Source organism: Bolinopsis microptera, chromosome 9, assembly GCF_026151205.1.
Source record: "Bolinopsis microptera isolate Bmic1 chromosome 9, MBARI_Bmic_1.0, whole genome shotgun sequence".
Lineage (NCBI taxonomy): Eukaryota > Metazoa > Ctenophora > Tentaculata > Lobata > Bolinopsidae > Bolinopsis > Bolinopsis microptera.
Genome location: NC_087080.1, coordinates 969933 through 991053, shown reverse-complemented (window position 1 = coordinate 991053; position 21121 = coordinate 969933). Strand labels below are relative to the sequence as shown.

The following is a 21121-nucleotide window of genomic DNA, read 5'->3' as shown; positions in this document are numbered from 1 at the left end:
AGTATCTAAACAAGTAGTACGTATTTGACCAAAACCCATAATCATGGGTAGAGTGTACCGCTGCCAGTGTCTCTCTTTTCCAAACAAAAGGAAATGATATTAATTTGAATAACCGTCCGCAAATGCAAATTGATACCGAGAATGAAATCGGTCGCTCGCTTTTTCTAATCAATAAGCTTTATTACCAATTACAATTCGTAAGCCGTGATCGAATGGAAAAAGCGAGCGACCGATTTCATTCTCGGTATCAATTTGCATTTGCGGACGGTTATTCAAATTAATATCATTTCCTTTTGTTTGGAAAAGAGAGACACTGGCAGCGGTACACTCTACCCATGATTATGGGTTTTGGTCAAATATCATCTCTTTTTGATTATAATGTCAGGATAATTTACAAAGCCGAAATGTAAACTCATAACTTCATTAATATTTATATTAATAATTAGGAGGTAATTTCATCGATTTCGAAATTTTACCTGACTGAATATGGCACTTTTTACTCATTCAAGTTGGCATTAAATTGATATATAATTCCATTTAAATATCGCGGGAAAGCAGAATTTATTCGAAATCACGAATGAGCAAAATTCTCACCTTTCGCACGTGCAAACTTTGAGCGGACGTTGCGTGCGCATACAATATTGAATCACCGTAAATTTTTGCATAGCAGTATTTTATATATAATTTAATAAGCATGCAAAGTTTCAGAAGATTTCATATAGAACTTGGATCACAACGGGACTCCAAAGTTGATAAAAATGGTGAAAACAGCAATTTTCAGTAATTTTAGCAATTTTCTATCAATTTGGGCGTGTCCCCACGTGTGCAACTTTTCGATTTTCAACTTTAAAACTAGCCTATAACACAATTTAGACCTTTAGAAAGCACAATCGAGCTCCACAACTCAAGGGATGGCCCAACACCAGAGAATACTAATTCACAACTTTTGTATTTTTATAAAATTATTCTTCAAAAAAGCACTAACTTCAATAGCGAATATCTTTATGAAGGAGCAAGGTAGGAAAATTTTCCGGTAGATTTTCAGAATGCTTGAACAATTATCTAAGGTAAAGATGTCCTTAGATTTTGAATAAAATTACTCCTTAATGGTTTAAAATCGATTTGAAAAGTTGTTATTTTGTTAAAAACCAAGTTTTAAAAACACTTAACTTGATGACGTCATCAAGTGATGATGATGACGTTAAATTATTTTTTAATATAATGGAAACTAGAGTGTAAACGATTATCTTCAAGACCTGTGGTTCGAAATGACTGTATCTTTTATACTTTTGAATCTACGGACACTTAAATGTAGGCTATAATTGACTGCAAAAGCGTCTATATATATATAATATATATATATACTTCACGACAATCTGTTGTAAAACAGGGGTTCCAGAAAACCCACTTGCCGATACTCCTGAAACATGAAATTTTTTTTACAGTCGATTTGGACAAGGTCTAGACGCCCTGCAAAGTTTCATATCTCTAACTCAGTTTTAACATGGTTTTTAAGGCACCTGAATATGGCGATTTTGGGTTTTTTACCTAATTTCGTATAACATGCTGGCGCGTATTTTGCGCAAATTTCTTAAAAACCTCCACATAACTATTTCTTATTCCTGTCATCTTTAACATTGAATTAGAATGTTTTGAACTTAAATATGCCTGCTGAACTACTTTCGATGAATCTTAATGCCTGGAAAACAATAAAGGGGATATACTAGTATAGGGGGTAAATAGTATTGTGAATATAAGGGCGACGGTAATGCTTGCCAGCATTGTGATCTAAACAAGGGAAACACTTATAATTATATATTCAAACACATCAAAATCAAATAAACTCACAAATACAAAGTATTAATATGATTATATTAATATTAATTTTATTTGTAATTATATTAATATTAATTTGTAATTATATTAATATTAATTTGTTATTATATTAATATTAATTTGTAATTATATCATGCTGTATATGCTATAGTGGAGTCACTCTCTACTTGACGTAAGATCATGCAGGGGTGCAGACATTGGCTCCGATCATTATTTGGTTCGAGGTCAATTTAGAGTCAAACTTATGGCAGTTCAAAAACTGAACGCCTCTCGTAGGATATCTCCAGCAATTGAGAATCTTAGAGATCAGTCCAAGGTTGAAGAGTACTGCATTGCTCTTCAAAATCGTTTTAGCTGCCTACCAATGGAGGAGAATCTTGATGGAGAATGGACATTAGTTAAGGATACTATTAAAGAAGTGTCTATGGAGGTACTGGGTGAGCGCCCCCGGCGTAGAAAGCAGCAGCATTTGTCTCAGGAGACAAAAAACCTTATTGCCGAACGCAGTAAGATTAAACAGATGGCGCCTAGTGACAACAACAATAGGAGCGAGTATTCTCGGGCCAACAAACTTGTCAAAAAGAGCTGCAGGAAAGACGACGAGAATTGGGCTCTTAGAGTTGCAGCAGATCTGGAAACAGCTGCTGTCCATGGCCGGCAAAGGGAAGTCTGGCAACGGATAAAAACACTGTCCGGTAAGAAGAATCGAAAATCAACTGCTGTAAGAGACAAATCCGGGAAGTTGATTGCTGATCCCTCTGCTCAGAGAGAGAGATGGGGAGAACATTTTTCGGAGCTATTAAACCCTCCTCCCACGAATGCGGATCTGTCTGACCTGGACCATCTTGAAGTGGTTCCATGCTTTCCTTATCTTGGTGATGGTGATGGTCCCCCCACTAGACTTGAGATTTTAAACTGTCTCAAAAAATTGAAGAACCACAAAAGTGCTGGGATCGACGAAATCTCTAATGAGCAGTTAAAGTATGGGGCAAGTGGTCTTGTGGATAGGATGGAGAAATTGTTCTCTAAAGTTTGGAATTCAGAAGCAGTGCCTGACGACTGGTTGAAAGGCATCGTGATAATTGTACCAAAGAAGGGTGATACCTCTCATTGCTCCAATAATAGGGGGATCACTCTAAGATCTACAGCATCTAAACTGTATCAAATCATCATATTACAACGCATGAGTGACGGTTTAGAAAGTTTGCTACGAGACAATCAGTGTGGGTTTAGAAAGAACAGATCATGCATTGATCAGATTTATTCACTCCGCACTATTATACATAACTGCATTGAATATAATCTCCCCCTGTATGTAAATTTTGTGGACTTCAAGGCAGCTTTTGATTCCATCGACAGGAATTATATTTGGAAAGCTTTCAGTCATTATGGCCTGCCATGTAAATACATTCGAATAATACAGGCATTCTTTAATGGAACTGTTAGTGCTGTTAGACACAATGGTGAACTATCAGAATGGTTTGAAGTAAGTTCAGGCAGTGGCCAAGGAGACATTCAGGGTCCTCCACTTTTTAATGTCTGCCTCAATGTGGCTGCTGAGAGAACAGAAAGCAACAAAGTGGTGTCCCACGGAGCGGTTCTTCAAAGATCTATCAGTCCGCTTGTTGATGATATCACTGTGTTAGATACAGATTATGCAGATGACATGGCTGTACTGGATAACAGCGAGGAAGGTCTTCAAGAAACAACTGACCTTTTGTGTATGTATGGTGCCCAGGGAGGTCTCAGAATCAATGGTAAAAAGACTGAGGCTATGGTCATTGGTAAAGCAACCTCTCAACGGCCATACACGAAAGAAGCCACAGTGAACATCACTGTTGAAGACACGCCAGTGCAGCAAGTTAGTGACTTTACGTACTTAGGTACAATTATTTCCAGCGACGGTACTATCGACCGTGAGCTGTCAGCGAGGATTCAGAAAGCTTCCGGAGCCTTCAATCAACTGAGTAATATATGGAAAAACCGCAACATCCAGTCTTATACAAAGATCAGGATTTATAAGGCAGCGGTTTTGACAATATTGCTATATGGTAGTGAGGTTTGGAACACAACCAAAAAGCAGCTACATCGCTTTGAGGTGTTCCATCAGCGTTGCTTGAGGAGAATACTTAGGATAAGATGGCTCGATCGGGTTAGAAACACTGAAGTGCTGGAGCGTGCAAAGATAAATCCAGTAGAGACGTACATAGGAGCAAACCGCCTGCGTTGGTTTGGCCATGTCACCAGAATGCCAGACACTAGGCTTCCTAAGTACCTGCTTAACTGGACCCCTGCCCATGGGAGAAGATCTAGGGGCCGTCCAAGAAAGAACTGGAGGAAATGTTTGCTGGAAGATGCTGCAGCATTTACAGGAAACACTGACATAGACCTAGAAGGAGCGAGCGAGATGGCTAGTGACCGCAAACTTTGGAGGGAGATGATACGTCACAAACGGGAGTTCATTGGTGCAGGCCACTCGAATGATTGAGGAGACCTAATCAAGTACAAGTAAGTAAGTATCACAAAATTAGAGAATTACATAAGATTAAATATATTAGAGTTTCTAGTTTTTTCATGGTACATAAAATATAAGACAAATTATCTAAATAAAATAGTCAACTGCGTCTGTCAAGGTTTTTTGTCTGGATCCAATGTATGTGGTATGGTTAACAACAAATATTGGTAGCAGATGTTTAAATTCACAAAAACGAGTCATACTCATATTATCCATTTGTATGTGTTCAACTATGAATGAAATGAAATAATGTGCTTGTATACCGCCCATATGGTTAGCAACTGACACAAGTGTCAGGTACTAACCATGTCAGAGCGGTTCTAAAGGGTGAGGTGAAAATATCCAGCAACAAACAACTAAATCATCTCAAAAACAAATCTATTCAGAAAAAAATTAAAACTTTAATTATATCATAATAGTAATCATAGGAAGATTTATTGATATATATCACACAACGATTAACAATAAACCACCAGAAAACACTTCAAAAGTATCATATAGGAATCATAGGAAGGTTTAATATCTAAACGAACTACGAAATAAATTATATATGATCTGAACACAATTACTTTAATTCAAATCATTTAGTTGGAGCAATAAGCAAGCCAATTTAAATATGCATATTCTCAAACATCAAAGCCGCAATTAACATAATTATTAAGCTACTCTGTAACGTTAGTAGTACAACTGGTACACTGGTACACTGGTACACTGGTACACTGGTACACTGGTAACCTGGTACACTGGTACACTGGTACACTGGTACCCTGGTACCCTGGTACCCTGGTACACTGGTACACTGGTAACCTGGTACACTGGTACACTGGTACACTGGTACCCTGGTACACTGGTACACTGGTACCCTGGTACACTGGTAACCTGGTACACTGGTACACTGGTACACTGGTACACTGGTACACTGGTACACTGGTAACCTGGTACACTGGTACACTGGTACCCTGGTACACTGGTACCCTGGTACACTGGTCAGGGTTTATATCTGATGCATAAATTGTTAAACTGTATTTTGTAATTGATAAAAGTTTTTCTGAAATTATAATCAAATGAATACAAGAAGAATTTAGAATTTTATTCAAAAAGTACCTCAAGACATGCGCATAAAACGAAAATCAGATCTTCAAAACGGTTAACAAATTAGACCGGTAGCAAAATACAAACATTTCATGCAAACATTTTTTTTCGTGAAAGAATCTTATCATATAAGAACATAAAACTGTCACAATGTCCTAAAACATTTTAGACCATACTATGAACACGATCAAGGCAAACAAGCCCAGAAGTATTATCTTCTGTATAGGAACTATTCCATCTTTGAGATGGGGAACCAGTGCTGCTACTTGTCGTTCTGAAAGATAACACATTACAATAAATTGCTGTGCGGGGTGAAGGATAGTATCAATATTTCGGTAGGATAGACGACATATTTATTAAACTTAAAGGTACAAAAATATTTTGGTCTCATCATAATCATATGTCACTATTTGTCAGTTGTCACCATAGATTCGTCATGGATAAATGGCCAACATCAAAGATCACCCAAATTCACGAAAATCTCATCACCAAAAATAATCTTACAAGTTTCAGAGAAAACTCCGGAATTATCAATAATCTTACCGGTTTCAGAGAAAAGTCCGGTATTATCAATAACCTTACCAGTTTCAGAGAAGAAACTCCGGAATTATCAATAATCTTACCGGTTTCAGAGAAAAGTCCGGTATTATCAATAACCTTACCAGTTTCAGAGAAAAGTCCGGTATTATCAATAATCTTACCAGTTTCAGAGAAAAGTCCGGTATTATCAATAATCTTACCAGTTTCGGAAAAAAGTCCGGTATTATCAATAATCTTACTAGTTTCAGAGAAAAGTCCGGTATTATCAATAATCTTACCAGTTTCAGAGAAAAGTCCGGTATTATCAATAATCTTACCAGTTTCAGAGAAAAGTCCGGTATTATCAATAATCTTACCAGTTTCAGAGAAAAGTCCGGTATTATCAATAATCTTACCAGTTTCAGAGAAAAGTCCGGTATTATCAATAATCTTACCAGTTTCAGAGAAAAGTCCGGTATTATCAATAATCTTACCAGTTTCAGAGAAAAGTCCGGTATTATCAATAATCTTACCAGTTTCAGAGAAAAGTCCGGTATTATCAATAATCTTACCAGTTTCAGAGAAAAGTCCGGTATTATCAATAATCTTACCAGTTTCAGAGAAAAGTCCGGTACTATCAATAATCTTACCAGTTTCAGAGAAAAGTCCGGTATTATCAATAATCTTACCAGTTTCAGAGAAAAGTCCGGTATTATCAATAATCTTACCAGTTTCAGAGAAAAGTCCGGTATTATCAATAATCTTACCAGTTTCAGAGAAAAGTCCGGTATTATCAATAATCTTACCAGTTTCAGAGAAAAGTCCGGTATAATCAATAATCTTACCGGTTTCAGAGAAAAGTCCGGTATTATCAATAATCTTACCGGTTTCAGAGAAAAGTCCGGTATTATCAATAATCTTACCAGTTTCAGAGAAAAGTCCGGTATTATCAATAATCTTACCAGTTTCAGAGAAAAGTCCGGTATTATCAATAATCTTACGGGTTTCAGAGAAAAGTCCGGTATTATCAATAATCTTACGGGTTTCAGAGAAAAGTCCGGTATTATCAATAATCTTACCAGTTTCAGAGAAAAGTCCGGTATTATCAATAATCTTACCAGTTTCAGAGAAAAGTCCGGTATTATCAATAATCTTACCAGTTTCAGAGAAAAGTCCGGTATTATCAATAATCTTACCGGTTTCAGAGAAAAGTCCGGTATTATCAATAATCTTACCGGTTTCAGAGAAAAGTCCGGTATTATCAATAATCTTACCAGTTTCAGAGAAAAGTCCGGTATTATCAATCACGTGATCTCCCCTCTTTCTCTTCTCCTCAATACAAAGCTGAGAGTCTACTCTAGCCTGAGCCTCCTCTTCGGTAAAGTGATCATTCCGGTCCATCAGCCTTACTTTTTGCTGTTCGGCTGTGCTGAATACGATAAGAAGTTTTAAGAATGCGTTGGGGGAGGTATCGACTATCATTTTGGTTTTGGAACGTGTCTTATAACCGTTTCTATTGTATGAATCAATCTCTACCATTCGTACCAGCTGAGGTATTAATCATATTAATTATATCCCTGACAGAAAGAAGAAACTCACCAGTAAACAACAACGATGGAGTGAAGGAAGGGATTAATGTTGCAACTCTCGTACAGAAGAGGTATGTCTACAGCAACTATCGTCGTTCCTGGGGATCGGATAACATTAGCAACATTTAACTGTTACAAAACTTATTGAGTTCTTGCATAACCCAACAAAGGAGGAGGAGGAGGAGGAGGAGGAGGAGGAGGAGGAGGAGGAGGAGGAGGAGGAGGAGGAGGAGGAGGAGGAGGAAGAGGAGGAGGAGGAGGAAGAGGAGGAGGAGGAGGAGGAGGAAAAGGAGGAAGAGGAGGAGAAGGAGGAGGAGAAGGAGGAGGAGGAGGAGGAGGCGGAGGAGGAGGAGGAGGAGGAGGAGGAGGAGGAGGAGGAGGAGGAGGAGGAGGAGGAGGAGGAGGAGGAGGAGGAGGAGGAGGAGGAGGAGGAGGAAGGAATAATAATTTGAGTGCCTAAAATTTGGACCCCCAAGTGGTGTCGTGTGGAATATTGACACCACTTCAGGGTAAGACGGGTTTCTGCTAGTAAATATAAACTGAGTCCAACTGAACCTACCTTTGATAAAGTGCCAGATGATGTGACGTCTGATGACCTTAGCAATCTCAGGATGGATGCATTTGTTCAGAGCATCTCTGTTTTCTGCATCATTAAACACCAAATCACCTGAAAAAAGCGATAGATCAAAATGCTGGCAAGCAACCCCGCGTCTTTTATCATTTCGGGGGGGGGGGGGGGGGGCAATGGCATAAAATGGCATAAAATGGCATAAAATGGCATAAAATGGAGACTATTTCTATGGAGAAAATGGAAAAACCCATGAGTAATTCTCCATTTTCTCCATTTATGCCATTGGCCCCCCCCCCATCATTTCCTTTACAGACTCATCAGAAGTTGTTCAGAAGGCTCAATTTTAGCTCAAAATATTATAATTTGACGTTTAAGATTTCAGCAAAATAATAGTAATACTCGAGTTAAAAGTATTTTGAATTTTGCGCTAATTATTTATCATAACTAATTATGTAGCATAACTAATTGTGTATTATAACTAATTAGTAATTATGTACTACACAATTACATTACTCTCCTACTCACATCAAATTTAAACTCAATACCACATGAAAAATCAATTTACATGCGCGAAAATGGTTTCATAGTGGCAATGCAATGCTCACAATTGAATTCAAGACAGTCTGAGTCTAGAGCTATATCGGTCATTGGAGCTGGTCCTTTCTAGACAGGAGCCCTATATAGTATATAGTAAGTGTGACCAGTCAATTGTACGTACATAAGAATAAGTATATTGACGTAGTGGATGGTTGAGGGGGCTCTCAAATCCTAAAGATAAGCAGTGGCCTTCGGCACTTGAAACCTCTTCAAACCTCCCCTGATTTATTTATTATTGTTATTGTTTGATTGTGCCGTAAAAATAAATATTTGTTTTATTAAATATTTGTTTTATTAATTATCTACTGTCAATCAAGTTAACTTTAGTTATTTTACTTGGTTGCAGCTGGATACTGATTGGAAAAGCGCAGCTGTGACGTCTCTGACAATATATAGCTCTCCTCTCAAAACCTTAACCAATTGTGTTAAGGCACGATTTACTAAATCTTATGACGTGACGTAATTCGATATTGCAGTCCCACAAATTGGCCCAATAATATTAATACAAAATACCATATTTTAATAAGCAATGTTTCGTGTTAATTCTTATCGCAAATTTTAAATGGACAAGCAATTAATGTACTGATTATCAAATTAGAAAAAAAAGAGGATTAACATAAGGATTGGGAACTTTAATTTCATCAAATTTTTGAAGTTTGGAGGAAGTTTCTGCTCTCATTAAAAAAATAATTGCAGATAAATCAAGGGAAAGCGCGATTGGAGGAATGATAACTAACAATCAAGCTGATTAACTAGAGTGAGTATAAATAGTTCCCGCTGACACGTGTACCATTACTCAGTCAATTTGTCAGAATATAAATATCTCCGGGATTTCGACGCGGGATCATATTATCACTCAGCCCGGCCCGCTGTTAGATAAACATCTCAAGGTGATATCATCCCGCCCCGGAAATTTGTATAAACCCGGCCCGCTTTTTAGTCGTAACTGATGTTTATCATTCAATTCTCCGACTTACAATAATCAATGATACTGCTGATTAGAACTCGATAACAGTAGAACAGTTAGACGCGCGATCACGTGGGCGCGTCACGTGCGTACCACGTGCCACCAATAGCATACGCCGAGTCTATACCACGTGACACGAAAGCGCACCACGTGATATGAAACATCGTAACCGTCCACTGCTTTTACACGCAAATTCCTGGGAACGTTGCCAAAGCAGCTAATTTTTGGAATTTCTCCAACGCGTGGCGTGAGAAGTTGGCGACTAGCCAGCTACCCTTGTCCGTGCCCTAAAAATAGTATTGTTTTGCTTGCTCTCCTTCCAGCTCTTGTTCCTGCTAACGTTCAAGCTATTGTTCCACTATGACAGATCGGTTTGACATTCAGATTGATGAACTGCTTTCCAATCTAAAGTATAAATCCCTTGTCGAAATCGCCGGAGATAATTATAATCCATAAACACTTCACGCTCAGGGCTAAATAAATGTAATCCCTCAGCTGGCGCTTCGGGATTACATATTAACACAAAACTCGTGCGCTGCGCGCACTCGTATGTGTTTATCAGATCATCCCGCTAGCGCGGGATGATCTGTTATATAAACCCTTTGCGTGGCGGGTTTATGTTATTATAAACGTATATTTCTGTTTAGAATTTTTATTCAAAACCTTTATTTAGCAATTTTTAGCAATTTTTAGCAATTTTTAGGCAATTTTTAGCAACGTTTGACAATTTTTTCCTGTAATACTAATTTCCAAACCACATTTTGATTAATGCAACACTTTGTAGGAAACACTCTAAAAACATGTCTTGCGAACTGGACCAACTGAAAATCAAGCATGAAGAGCTGAGACTGGAAAAAAGAGCCGTTGATCGTCTGACCGAGGACACCCGCACCAAGATTATCGAGGATTCACGAACAGCAGAAGCGGAGATTGAGAAGTTGCAGCTAGATGTGGAAGCTCTGAAGGAGGAGGCCGCTGCTCTCATGACTAAAAATTCTCAGCTGGAATGTACAGTTGTCTCTCTGAAGACGGAACATGAGCAGAAGAAGAAGGCACAGGAAGAAGACTATGACGTTCAGAGACGTAACAAGCAGAAACTGCAGTTCCAGGAGTCTAAGTTGTGCACCAAGAAAGTGAACATTGAGAAGAAGTGTGACCCAGTTGAGATCCACAAATTGCAAATCGAGGAGCTCAAGGCTGAAGTGGAGCACAATAAGAACGAAAGGGCGGAGACCCAGAAGATCTACGAAACCGAAATGAACAGACTGGACAACATTAAATCTAAATGTAACTTCCAGAAGAAGACCTGGGAAAACAAGGTCCAGAAAGGTAGAGAGGCGCTCCTAAAGAACGAGGCTAACTGTATCAACACTAGACTGAGCTGCAGAAAGGAGCTCTTCGAGAAGGACCTCCTCCTCAAACGTCTGGTTATTGACACCAAGAGATGCGAGAAGAACATTCCGGAGCTTACAGCTAGCTTGCCTCTGCTTGAGAAAATGATCAAAGAATAGGTGGTTTGTTTACAGTGATGGGTACGGTGTGGGTGGAAGAAGACTTTAGGGTTGGATGGTACTTAAATATTGTTAGTTGTTGGCTTAAGGCGTAGTTTCAGCATTGCCAATAGTTTTCATCATTTTACGTTTTTGAAATTTTGGGGGCTCAGATCTATTTGGTACAGTGTTAACGTGGTGTTTTGAGGGCCTATTAGTAGTTATTTATTTCTGTTCCTAAATCATTCAATATCAATCAAGTGAACTTAATAATATAATTGAGTATTTGATTGTCAGTGTCAAATTACAAATTGTTCAAAGCTTAATCAAATAAAACTAAATTGAGAAAGCTCCAGACAATGGTTGCTTTATTTATATTTATGCTTCTCCATTGAAATTTAGCTATTTCAAAAGCCCTAACTTAATTCTCTCACGAAATTAATTAATTAACTTAATTAAGCAAAATTTGAAACTTCACTAACCCAGTTTAACACGATCTATTTCACCGGAAGGAAGGAGAATAGCTTCCCCAAACCTAGCGATAACCTTCTTGTAGCCAGGACACCCTTGTTCGACCACTGAAAAAATGAGCTGAAATTATCGTATGGAGAGAAAACAAATGAAGTTACTATGGTTACTATGCATGGTTACTATGTGTATGAAGAAAAAACAAATGAAATAAATTGGTTCCTGCCCCAGCTTATCTAAACCATAATATATATTTCAGAGGCACATATTAGGTGCGGTAAAAAAATCGAAATTATGCGGTACCGCACCCGACTATAAAGGTAAAATGTGCGGTAAGTTGCGGTAAATTTTTACCAATTATGCGGCAAATGTGCGGCGATTTTTTCGAAATTTGTGCGGGAATTGTGCGGTTTTCTTTTGCATTTTCTCAAGGACTTTGGAAATTCTAAATGTATAACCGCCGCTCTTATCAAAAATAGGTCTGTTTATGTGTTACTGAGGGTGTAGTTCTTTACTAAGACCATAATTGAACCTATATTGAGATTCAGTTATCTGAGAACAGTGACTTAGAGTAATCAGATGATGTGGTGAAGTTACGAATGATAACTGATAAACTATAATCAAAGTATGGTAACGACGAGGGTTTCATAACGGCCTGGATCACGGTCCCGAAAGGGCCTGGGTAACGGTCCCGAAAGGGCCTGGGTAACGATCCCAAAAGGGCCTGGGTGACGGTCCCGAAAGGGCCTGTGTCACGGTCCCGAAAGGGCCTGGGTCAGGGTCCCGAAAGGGCCTGTGTCACGTGGTAACTGGGTCACGTGGCCTAGGTATGAGTTCCAAAAGGGCCTGGGTCACGGTCCCGAAAGGGCCTGAATCACGGTCCTAAAAGGGCCTGGGTCAGGGTCCCGAAAGGGCCTGAGTCACGGTCCTAAAAGGGCCTGGGTCAGGGTCCCGAAAGGGCCTGAGTCACGGTCCTAAAAGGGCCCGACTATAACATATTTTGGTTTTTACACTCGAAAATCTTAACGCGAAAATTTCAAAATTATGCGAAATTACGCGGAAAATGCTAGATTATGCGGAAATATGCAGAAAATTACAAAATGTGCGGACATGTGCGGAAAACAATAAATTATGCGGACATGTGCGGAAAACGGTAAATTGTGCGATCCCGCACCCATCGCACCTAATATGTGCCTCTGAATTATATTTACTTAATGTTGTAACACTAGTGGAGCACGAGGTTCTGGGACACAAGGTTCTGTGGCACAAGGTTCTGGGACACATGGTTCTGGGGCACAAGGTTCTGGGGCACAAGGTTCTGGGGCACATGGTTGTGGGACACAAGGTTCTGGGGCACAAGGTTCTAGGGCACAAGGTTCTGGGGCACAAGGTTCTAGGGCACAAGGTTCTGGGACACAAGTTTCTGGGGCACATGGTTGTGGGACACATGGTTTTGGAGCACAAGGTTCTGGGGCACAAGGTTCTGGGGCACAAGGTTCTGGGGCACAAGGTTCTGGAGCACAAGGTTCTGGGGCACAAGGTTCTGGGGCACAAGGTTCTGGGGCACAATGTTCTGGAGCACAAGGTTCTGGGGCACAAGGTTCTGGGGCACAAGGTTCTGGGGCACAAGGTTCTGGGGCACAAGGTTCTGGGGCACAAGGTTCTGGGGCACAAGGTTCTGGGGCACAAGGTTCTGGGGCACAAGGTTCTGGGGCACAATGTTCTGGAGCACAAGGTTCTGGGGCACAAGGTTCTGGGGCTGGAAGGCGGTTACCCTCAAGGCCTCAAAGTTCATCTAATTCTTTACACTTAACACCTAATTTGCCCTAAAAGACCCACGTGACCTGGACCCACGTGACCTCATCCTGAACTAACCTTGTTTAGCGGCAGCATCACAAGAGAGAACAGCCACTCCGTGTTCCTTGAGAACACTAGCTACGGACGTTTTTCCGGACGCTATACCCCCTGTCAGACCAACCAACCTCATCCTACATTAATTAATACGTTAATTATTAATTAACAAATTTAATAAATACATAAATCAGAAGTAGAGGAATAACAACAATGGTATGAAGATTGAGCAATGAGCATTAGGTTCGTTGAACCACAATTTATCAGAATTTATCGGCATTTAAGTATTAGAAATGCATTTCGGAATTGCGAGAATCAATAATGTAACAGAAGAAAAATACACCACTGTACCAGACTAATGATTATAATTATAATTATAATTGTAATTAATTAATCAATTATATATAACTAATTATCAATTCTCTGGAATAAATAAAATGTCTTTCTCCGTTAAAAAGGATACATAAGCTTTCTGAATACAAAAACCTTCACGGAATACCGTCAACAAAATAAATACAAATTGTTCTCAGTATATCAAATGTTTTGAATTGAGAGTTTCTAACTCAAATCTCAACAGTAAGTTCAGCTACATTGCACCCGAGCACGCCCCGGCCCTGCCAAGGACGGGGTTTCAGTGCGATCGTCTTAGGAGTTCCACCTCTGATAAGTTTAACAGGCACAGCTTTGTTAACACTAAGTTTAACCACCTCCGCTACATCTCCAAGATCTGAAAGTGGGGCTTTGAGTACAAGGGAGATTACAGCCGTGAAAGGTTGAGATATAAATTCACGGTCCTGCTTGAATGGATAAATAAGGTGTAAAATTCAAATTCAGTGGTTATTATTAATTAAGGGAGATAAAAATGCATAATCGAAGATTTACTAATGGTAGATATATAATATATCTAGTTTTTTGTATAAACTAAAAAGAAAGAAACGCAAGGAATTACTAAGAGACTCACTAGTAAAGCAAATAACAGTTGCGCACTATATAAATATAAGATACTCACTAGTAAAGTTGTCTCTGTGAAGAGATCCTATCTGGCAGATAGTATCCTCGTCCCTAAGTCCACTAGAATGGGCGGGAGAGTTGGGAATCACTCCGTGTACCCGTAGGAAGGGGGGTCTTGTTGGGGGTAATACTCGCTCTCTTGTTTCGGTACTCTCGCTCTAGATAGAGGGTGGTTACTGATAGTATTAAACTAATAATAAACGGGAGAGTTGGGAATCACTCCGTGTACTAATAGGAAGGGGGGTCTTGTTGGGGGTAATACTCGCTCTCTTGTTTCAGTACCCTCACTCTAGATAGAGGGTGGTTACTGATAATATTAAACTAATAATAAACGGGAGAGTTGGGAATCACTCCGTGTACTAATAGGAAGGGGGGTCTTGTTGGGGGCAATACTCGCTCTCTTGTTTCGGTACCATTGTTGTTGATGACGGGAGGGGGGGGGGTTGGTGCGCTACTTACTTCCCGACAATTCACTGAGATTTTCGCGCAGACTCACAGACTGTATTATCATGCTAGATGTGAAAGATGCATAAGATTCGAAATTGGACAACTCACGTATTGTTTCAAGAGCGGCGAATTCAATTCGTTTCAACTAAGTACCGTATCAACTAAGTACCCGTATATGTTTTAGTTTTTGTTTTTTACACAATTGAAGCTGATTTAATTGATTTGAAACGTTTACAAATAGTACAATGTACACATACAATAAAGTAATGTTGGGCTGATCAGTTTGTAAAGGCTAATCAGTTTGTACTTTGTAAGGTAAAACATTTTAATTACTTTAATATGTTAAAAGGCTGGCAAGATCTTTTGGTTGGTATCAATCGTGTTTGATAAAAGTTTTCAAATTTGGCTGAGAGAAAAATTTGAGTTTTTATGGCTTGATTCCCGCACTATATAATGACAAAACTATATAATGACAAGCACTTTATAATGACTTGTCACTATATAGTCCTGTCATTATAAAGTGCGTTTTGCACACTATATAATGACGGCTGCAAATTTACCTAAAAGGATGTGACCCATGCCTTCAAATGGTAAGGTCGCGTAACATCGAACGTGCCACAGATCATCAAGCTGTGGAAAGGATGTGATCCAAGTACTCAAGTGGAAACATGAGTACTTGTTGGAGCTCGTTGGTGTTGAATACACTACTGGTAAACGAGGAAAGGACAACGCTCTCGTGGATGGTCAACGCTACACCTTAAACAGAAAGAGGAACGGAACTGACGGAGTCACGAAGACCTACTGGATCTGTGTTGTTCCTGTCTGGCTCGTCTGGTGCTTCATGAACAGACAGTAAAGAACTCTCCGAACCACAACCACGATGAACAAAGAGCAGAGATCCTGGTCCAGATGATGAAGGAACGTGCAGCGGCATCGGACACATCAACTAAACGGATCGTTGCTGAAGTTCAGGACTTCCAGTGTTCAAATCCTACCACCTGGAAATTCCTCGAAGCCCTCAAACTAGAGCAAGAACTAACAGACCAGAAGATCACGGAAAGACTGATGAGAAGACCTACACCCCAGAGAGCAGCCAAGTGGATAAGGTACGACTCCCTTCTGGAATCCTTCGTGCAAGTCTACGATAACCAGGAGTACGAAGTCATCGATTATCTCTCTGCTGTTTCTGCTGCACTATGAATTCGACATTTGATTATTGATATTATCGGTTTTACGATATTGGGATTTTATGATATTTCGATTATAGTGTTGTCATTATATAGTCCGTTTTGCAGACTATATTATGACAAAGATCAGCTGTCATTATAAAGTGCTTGTCATTATATAGTGTTGTCATTATATAGCGTGATTACCGGCTTGATTTTCTCAGTTTTAAGAATTTAGGCGAATTAAGGCGAACCGTTAAAAAAAGCCTGATTTCCAAATTTGTAAAACCTACAAAACAAACTACTCAACTTTAGATATTCATCATTAAAAGATTAACACAAACAAAAATGTCCATAAATGAGCCAATTTCAAATACTGATTAATCTATAGGTGCACCGGATCGTGGTTTCGATACATGCACAAAGCGTTTGTAAGTACACAGTGTTGGAAGACGTAAGATTTAAGAACTAACAGTATGTCCATTGGAAGTGGGGGCTTGACAGGATATGAAAACTCTGTATGCAGTCTTTCTGCAATCTTTTAAGAATTTCACTCTTGCGAAAATAGAGTATAGCTAGAGTATAGCTATACATTGATATTCGTATTAAAGTTTAAGAGTTTCCGGCAAATTCAATATTCCATCGTGACTAACTTTTTTCAGTTCTTTGTATAAACAACTAATAATCGAATCTAGGTTGAAATTTCTTAAAACAAAGAAGGAAGTCCTTGGTCCATGAATGTAATGTCCTTTGACTTGAGCAGGAATATCATGTATCCCGGTTGGCATTGGTGCACCTTCAGTGCAACTATTATTTCTCAAAATGGATAATACATTCGACAAATTGTATGTATTTCTTAAATTCGATGGCAAATGATATATTAACCATCCATCTTTTTCAAGTGGAGATTCAACACACCAACGAATTACACGCATGTCTTTTTTCTCCCCGTCCATAATTGGGAGGCTTTGCAAGTAATCTACAGCCAACCATACGTATTTACAACATGCAGATAACATAACCACATCATACATTATGGCTGAATACATGCCCAAATCACTCCTAACAAAATTGTCTTTACATAGCGCAACCAAAATACTCCTAATATCGTTGGGATCAACTGATGATGGGCTAATAAAGCCATAATACAAACACTGGAAATCGTCTATGAAAACATTATATTCTTCCTCCAGATTACTGATTATGTTTATGATCGACTGTAATGTAGTATCTAACGCCATGTCAATGTGCATTCCTTGCACCAAAATAAGCTTAACTTCACTATCAACGCTAGATATAACATCAAAAAGCTCAGAAATGTTAAAACAGTTTATTGTATGACAACGAATTTCCGCTTTTTCAAAAGCTTTCTCATAAATGGTTGGTAACCATAATCGCTCTATAAAAGAAAAAAATATCACTTTATTGTTTTCACTTGACTTGGCTAGTTGTATAGCTTTAGCGATCAATACAACACTTTTACCTGCTCCCGCAGGCCCTTCAATAAGTACAAACTTTTCCTCTGAAGCATACAAATCATGTTGCTGCTTTGTCAAATTGTCCACCCCTAAGCACTCTCTGATGATGTCATCTGGTGCTGATACAACATTAGGATTATTGTTCCTGTATACAAACTTCCCACTACGTAACTTCTCGTCGATATCTAGTATACACCTTCCTAAGCTACACTTAGATTGATCGCAGTTATCTTTCTCAGTGCACCAAATAGCGAGGAGCATGTTCCGAATTTTCTCATGTTTAGAACGAAATCCTGCATACATATGTTCATCCGATATGTTCATCCGAACGAAATATTTCACATTCTTTTCCCACCAAGTGCCGAAATTGTTTAAATCGTCCTTGAAGATTATGGTGTCAATCTCGTTAGGCTTCAACGGAAATTCTTCGTGAAATTCTTTGCTGAATTCAGGATAAGCTGTGAACTGTAGCACTTTTGAGCGTTTCCCTATTGCTTTAATGAGCTGGGTCGTTTTCTTTCTTTGTTGGACTGATTTGTTGAATGTCCCTGACAATATTCGCGACTGTTCAACATTGTCTTTTTTCCCTTCTGGAAGATTATTTTTTATATTCTTCACTTCAATCAAAACGAAGAAAGTTTCACCAATTACCAAAAAGTCACATTCACCATCAACATTGGAAGCACTTTTACATTTCCGACAACCTTTCCTTGCATGCTTTTTGTCACACAATCGATATTGGTGATGTGTGAACTGAAAATTGTGGAGAACTATAATATTTTCATCAGAATCCTGTAGAGATCTATAAACAACTACTTCTGCCTCGTAGTTTAACTGCTGCTGGATATCTGGGGCGAAACTTGGACCTGGTTCACCTTCCCCGGGGTAAACGTCAATATACTTTTGATTAGGGGCTCTGGGAAGCATTACAGGCCGATTTTCTGTTGACGAACAGTATTTGTCGAAGATCTCTTTTCCGTTCCGTTGATACAGATGATACTGATCCATTCCACTGAATTGCTTGTGTTAAATTCACATAGAACGTAAGGTCCTCCTCCCGAAATGAAAACGTTACAGGATGGCCACAGAATATGCAGTAGTCGGTAAAGTATTGTAATACTAGTGAGTTACTAGTGAGTTACTACCAACATAAAAGTTATAACGATAGTCTATAACTATCCAGATCAAACAACGAATGAGTTCCAAAAGTTCCCAACAAAATCTTTACAGCATCGGTAAAATATTTTCGCCCATCATCAGTACCTATAAAGATAAGAAGGGGTGAAAACTCCAATAAAAATTTAAACTACGAAAAATAGTAACTCTAATTTACAAAAGGATGAAAAGCACTCGGGCGTGGGGGGGGGGGGGGGGGGGGGGGGGGTTGTGAGGCCCCAACTAGTAGTGAATATACTAGTCCCTGCATAGAGGATAGAATAATTAAGGGACCACTATCAAAAGATTTCTTTTCAAATAAGACTAAGAGAGGCATACCAAAAGGATCGCATGAGTTAATACCATACGGTTTTAAAGTTATAAGTTTTTGGATAAGGAGGATAGGAGGTGTTCATAACATAACATTCATAAATGTTCTATCCATATAAAGTTAAAGAGGAAACTGTCAACGGGACGAGTCACGAAATAAACTGGATAGATTTAACAAAGCAACGCAAATCAAGTTAAGATCTACTTTATTGAATTATCATAGGCTAAAGATTATGCTGTCCACACAGAAATATTACATTCAATACCTAACACATATTCTCATGTATTAAATACTCTCGGAGTCTCGGGCCCGTATAATACTCCTAAGTTACATAATCTATTAATAACAGTTGGCCTAATACTTCACATCGTGATTTTAAAGACTTAAAAAATTGCGCACGAGATTCCGATAGAAACTGAATTCCGAAGCGCAAGCGGCGAACAGAATTCCGACTAGGAACCTGATTATTAGTTTAAAGGTAAGAATTTCTATTCAAACTTATGATTTTAAATTCTGGAAGTGCTGAAAGATTTTAACGTCGGCGAACCGCGAGGCGAGGCTCTGCTGCTTCTTACTTAATACTTTTCTGCTGTAAAGTGAAAATTGATCCAATCAATTAAATGGTAGTCTTTTTGACCGTTCGCTCACGCCCCACATCCATAGTCCATACTCAATATAACAGCATGTTTCAATTTCATTTTCGTCATTCTGAATGTTTGGACTAAAAACGGTAAAAGTTCTAAATTTGCTGCCATTGTCAGTTGTGTGGAGCTGTGTCGAGCCTGTTGGTTAGGTTTATCACGCCTTGTCCTAAATGAAAAAATACGAGTTTCTAACCTGGTTTGGAGGAGCTAGTTCATGTAGTTTGTAGAGCGCCCTCTCAATACGTCCCATGACACCCCGCATATCGTTAGTAAGTCTGATTACTTGCTGTCTGGCAGTCCGCACTGCCACAACGTCTATATCAGATCTCGGGTACTGGTCCTTGTCAACTAGCGGGCCATCCATCCCTGGGGGAAATCTTTATTTGAAACATGTTACCAGGAATCATTGTCAACTAACGGGCCATCCATCCCTGGGGGCAATCTTTGTTTGAAACATGCCAGGAATCAGGATCCAGGATGATACGAGTATGTTACCAGAATGGGTCGGGGTAGAAACAAAATATGAAAGGGCCAAATTTACACAAAAGACAATGTGGAACTTAAATAACCGAAGAAGTGCAACATCAGCAAGTTGTGCCGCGATATAAACTCTGCCAACAGCAGAACATTTATTGGCTGTTTCAGCCACAATTCACTAACCTACATTATTTTCTCGTCTGAGAACGGCACTGTGTTCGTCAATGTCTACTTGTATCGTATCACGCTCCTCGCTTAGCCTATTGGAAAAGTTAACGAACATTTAAAATTTAGCAACATATAATTGGGAACTCAAACAAAAACATTCTATTCTGATGATTTTCAGTTTATAAAAGCTTTCTTTGGGAATAGAACCTTCAGTACCTCGATCGTGTCTTATGCCATCCTTAGTGACAATGCTATATCAGTCAAAACAGTGAAATTTGGGTCGTGGAAAGCTAAAATTCGAATATGTCCTACCGGTAGGACATATTCAAAATTTTCATTGCATCAAAGTTTTCTCCGGATATACTGCTTCCAGTACCTTGATGGCGACTTGTGTCACTCTCAACCGACCTCGCTGATTGGTCACTGCACTGGTCAAAATTTCGGTCGAGGGAACGGCAGAAAAGCTCCTCTTCAAAAATCTCTTCTTCTTTAATATCAAACCTTTGACTTGAAATTCAATTTAAACTCATGAACTTAAAAACCAGAGCAAATATTATAAGAACAAAGAAATTACAAGAACGGACCTGGTTATGAAATCTTTGAGCTCCTGCACAGTGGACGGCATAACTTCAGGTTTCGTTTGTCTGAAATCCGTAACTTCTATACCGTTTATTATTTCTGTGGTCATCTTTATGCTTCAAGATAATGATAGCTGTTATGTTAATTGCACATTCGGGCGGCAACATTTT

The 21121-nt window shown here is 39.1% G+C and overlaps 2 protein-coding genes across 2 annotated transcripts; both read right to left on the bottom strand.

Annotated features, from left to right (window-relative positions):
• Positions 1-5376: 5376 nt before the first annotated feature.
• Positions 5377-13637, bottom strand: LOC134820973 (dephospho-CoA kinase-like). The gene is made up of 6 exons (XM_063831639.1): positions 13520-13637; positions 11659-11754; positions 8111-8218; positions 7562-7649; positions 7237-7391; positions 5377-5717 (listed from the first exon to the last, which is right to left on the bottom strand). The coding sequence occupies exons 1-6, from the start codon at positions 13629-13631 to the stop codon at positions 5599-5601; spliced, it is 678 nt and encodes a 225-aa protein (XP_063687709.1). The 5' UTR covers positions 13632-13637; the 3' UTR covers positions 5377-5598.
• A 275-nt stretch (positions 13638-13912) lies between these two features.
• On the bottom strand, positions 13913-21063 carry LOC134820972 (26S proteasome non-ATPase regulatory subunit 9-like). Its single transcript, XM_063831638.1, has 5 exons — positions 20957-21063; positions 20388-20464; positions 19921-20093; positions 14505-14664; positions 13913-14222 (listed from the first exon to the last, which is right to left on the bottom strand). Exons 1-5 carry the CDS (start codon positions 21058-21060, stop codon positions 14059-14061), a joined length of 678 nt encoding a protein of 225 aa, XP_063687708.1. The 5' UTR covers positions 21061-21063; the 3' UTR covers positions 13913-14058.
• Between the last annotated feature and the right edge of the window lie 58 nt (positions 21064-21121).

What these genes read in the sequence shown, in the direction of transcription:
- LOC134820972 (XM_063831638.1), bottom strand. Translation starts at nt 21,060, where the DNA reads ATGACCACAGAAATAATAAACGGTATAGAAGTTACGGATTTCAGACAA. An exon ending in CTCAAAGATTTCATAACCAG is followed by an intron (nt 20,465 to 20,956) that starts GTCCGTTCTTGT and finishes CTTTTCCAATAG; the next exon opens with GCTAAGCGAGGAGCGTGATA. An exon ending in CAGACGAGAAAATAATGTAG is followed by an intron (nt 20,094 to 20,387) that starts GTTAGTGAATTG and finishes GATTTCCCCCAG; the next exon opens with GGATGGATGGCCCGCTAGTT.
- LOC134820973 (XM_063831639.1), bottom strand. Translation starts at nt 13,631, where the DNA reads ATGAGGTTGGTTGGTCTGACAGGGGGTATAGCGTCCGGAAAAACGTCC. An exon ending in TCCATCGTTGTTGTTTACTG is followed by an intron (nt 7,392 to 7,561) that starts GTGAGTTTCTTC and finishes TATCGTATTCAG; the next exon opens with CACAGCCGAACAGCAAAAAG. An exon ending in CGGACTTTTCTCTGAAACTG is followed by an intron (nt 5,718 to 7,236) that starts GTAAGATTATTG and finishes GTTATCTTTCAG; the next exon opens with AACGACAAGTAGCAGCACTG.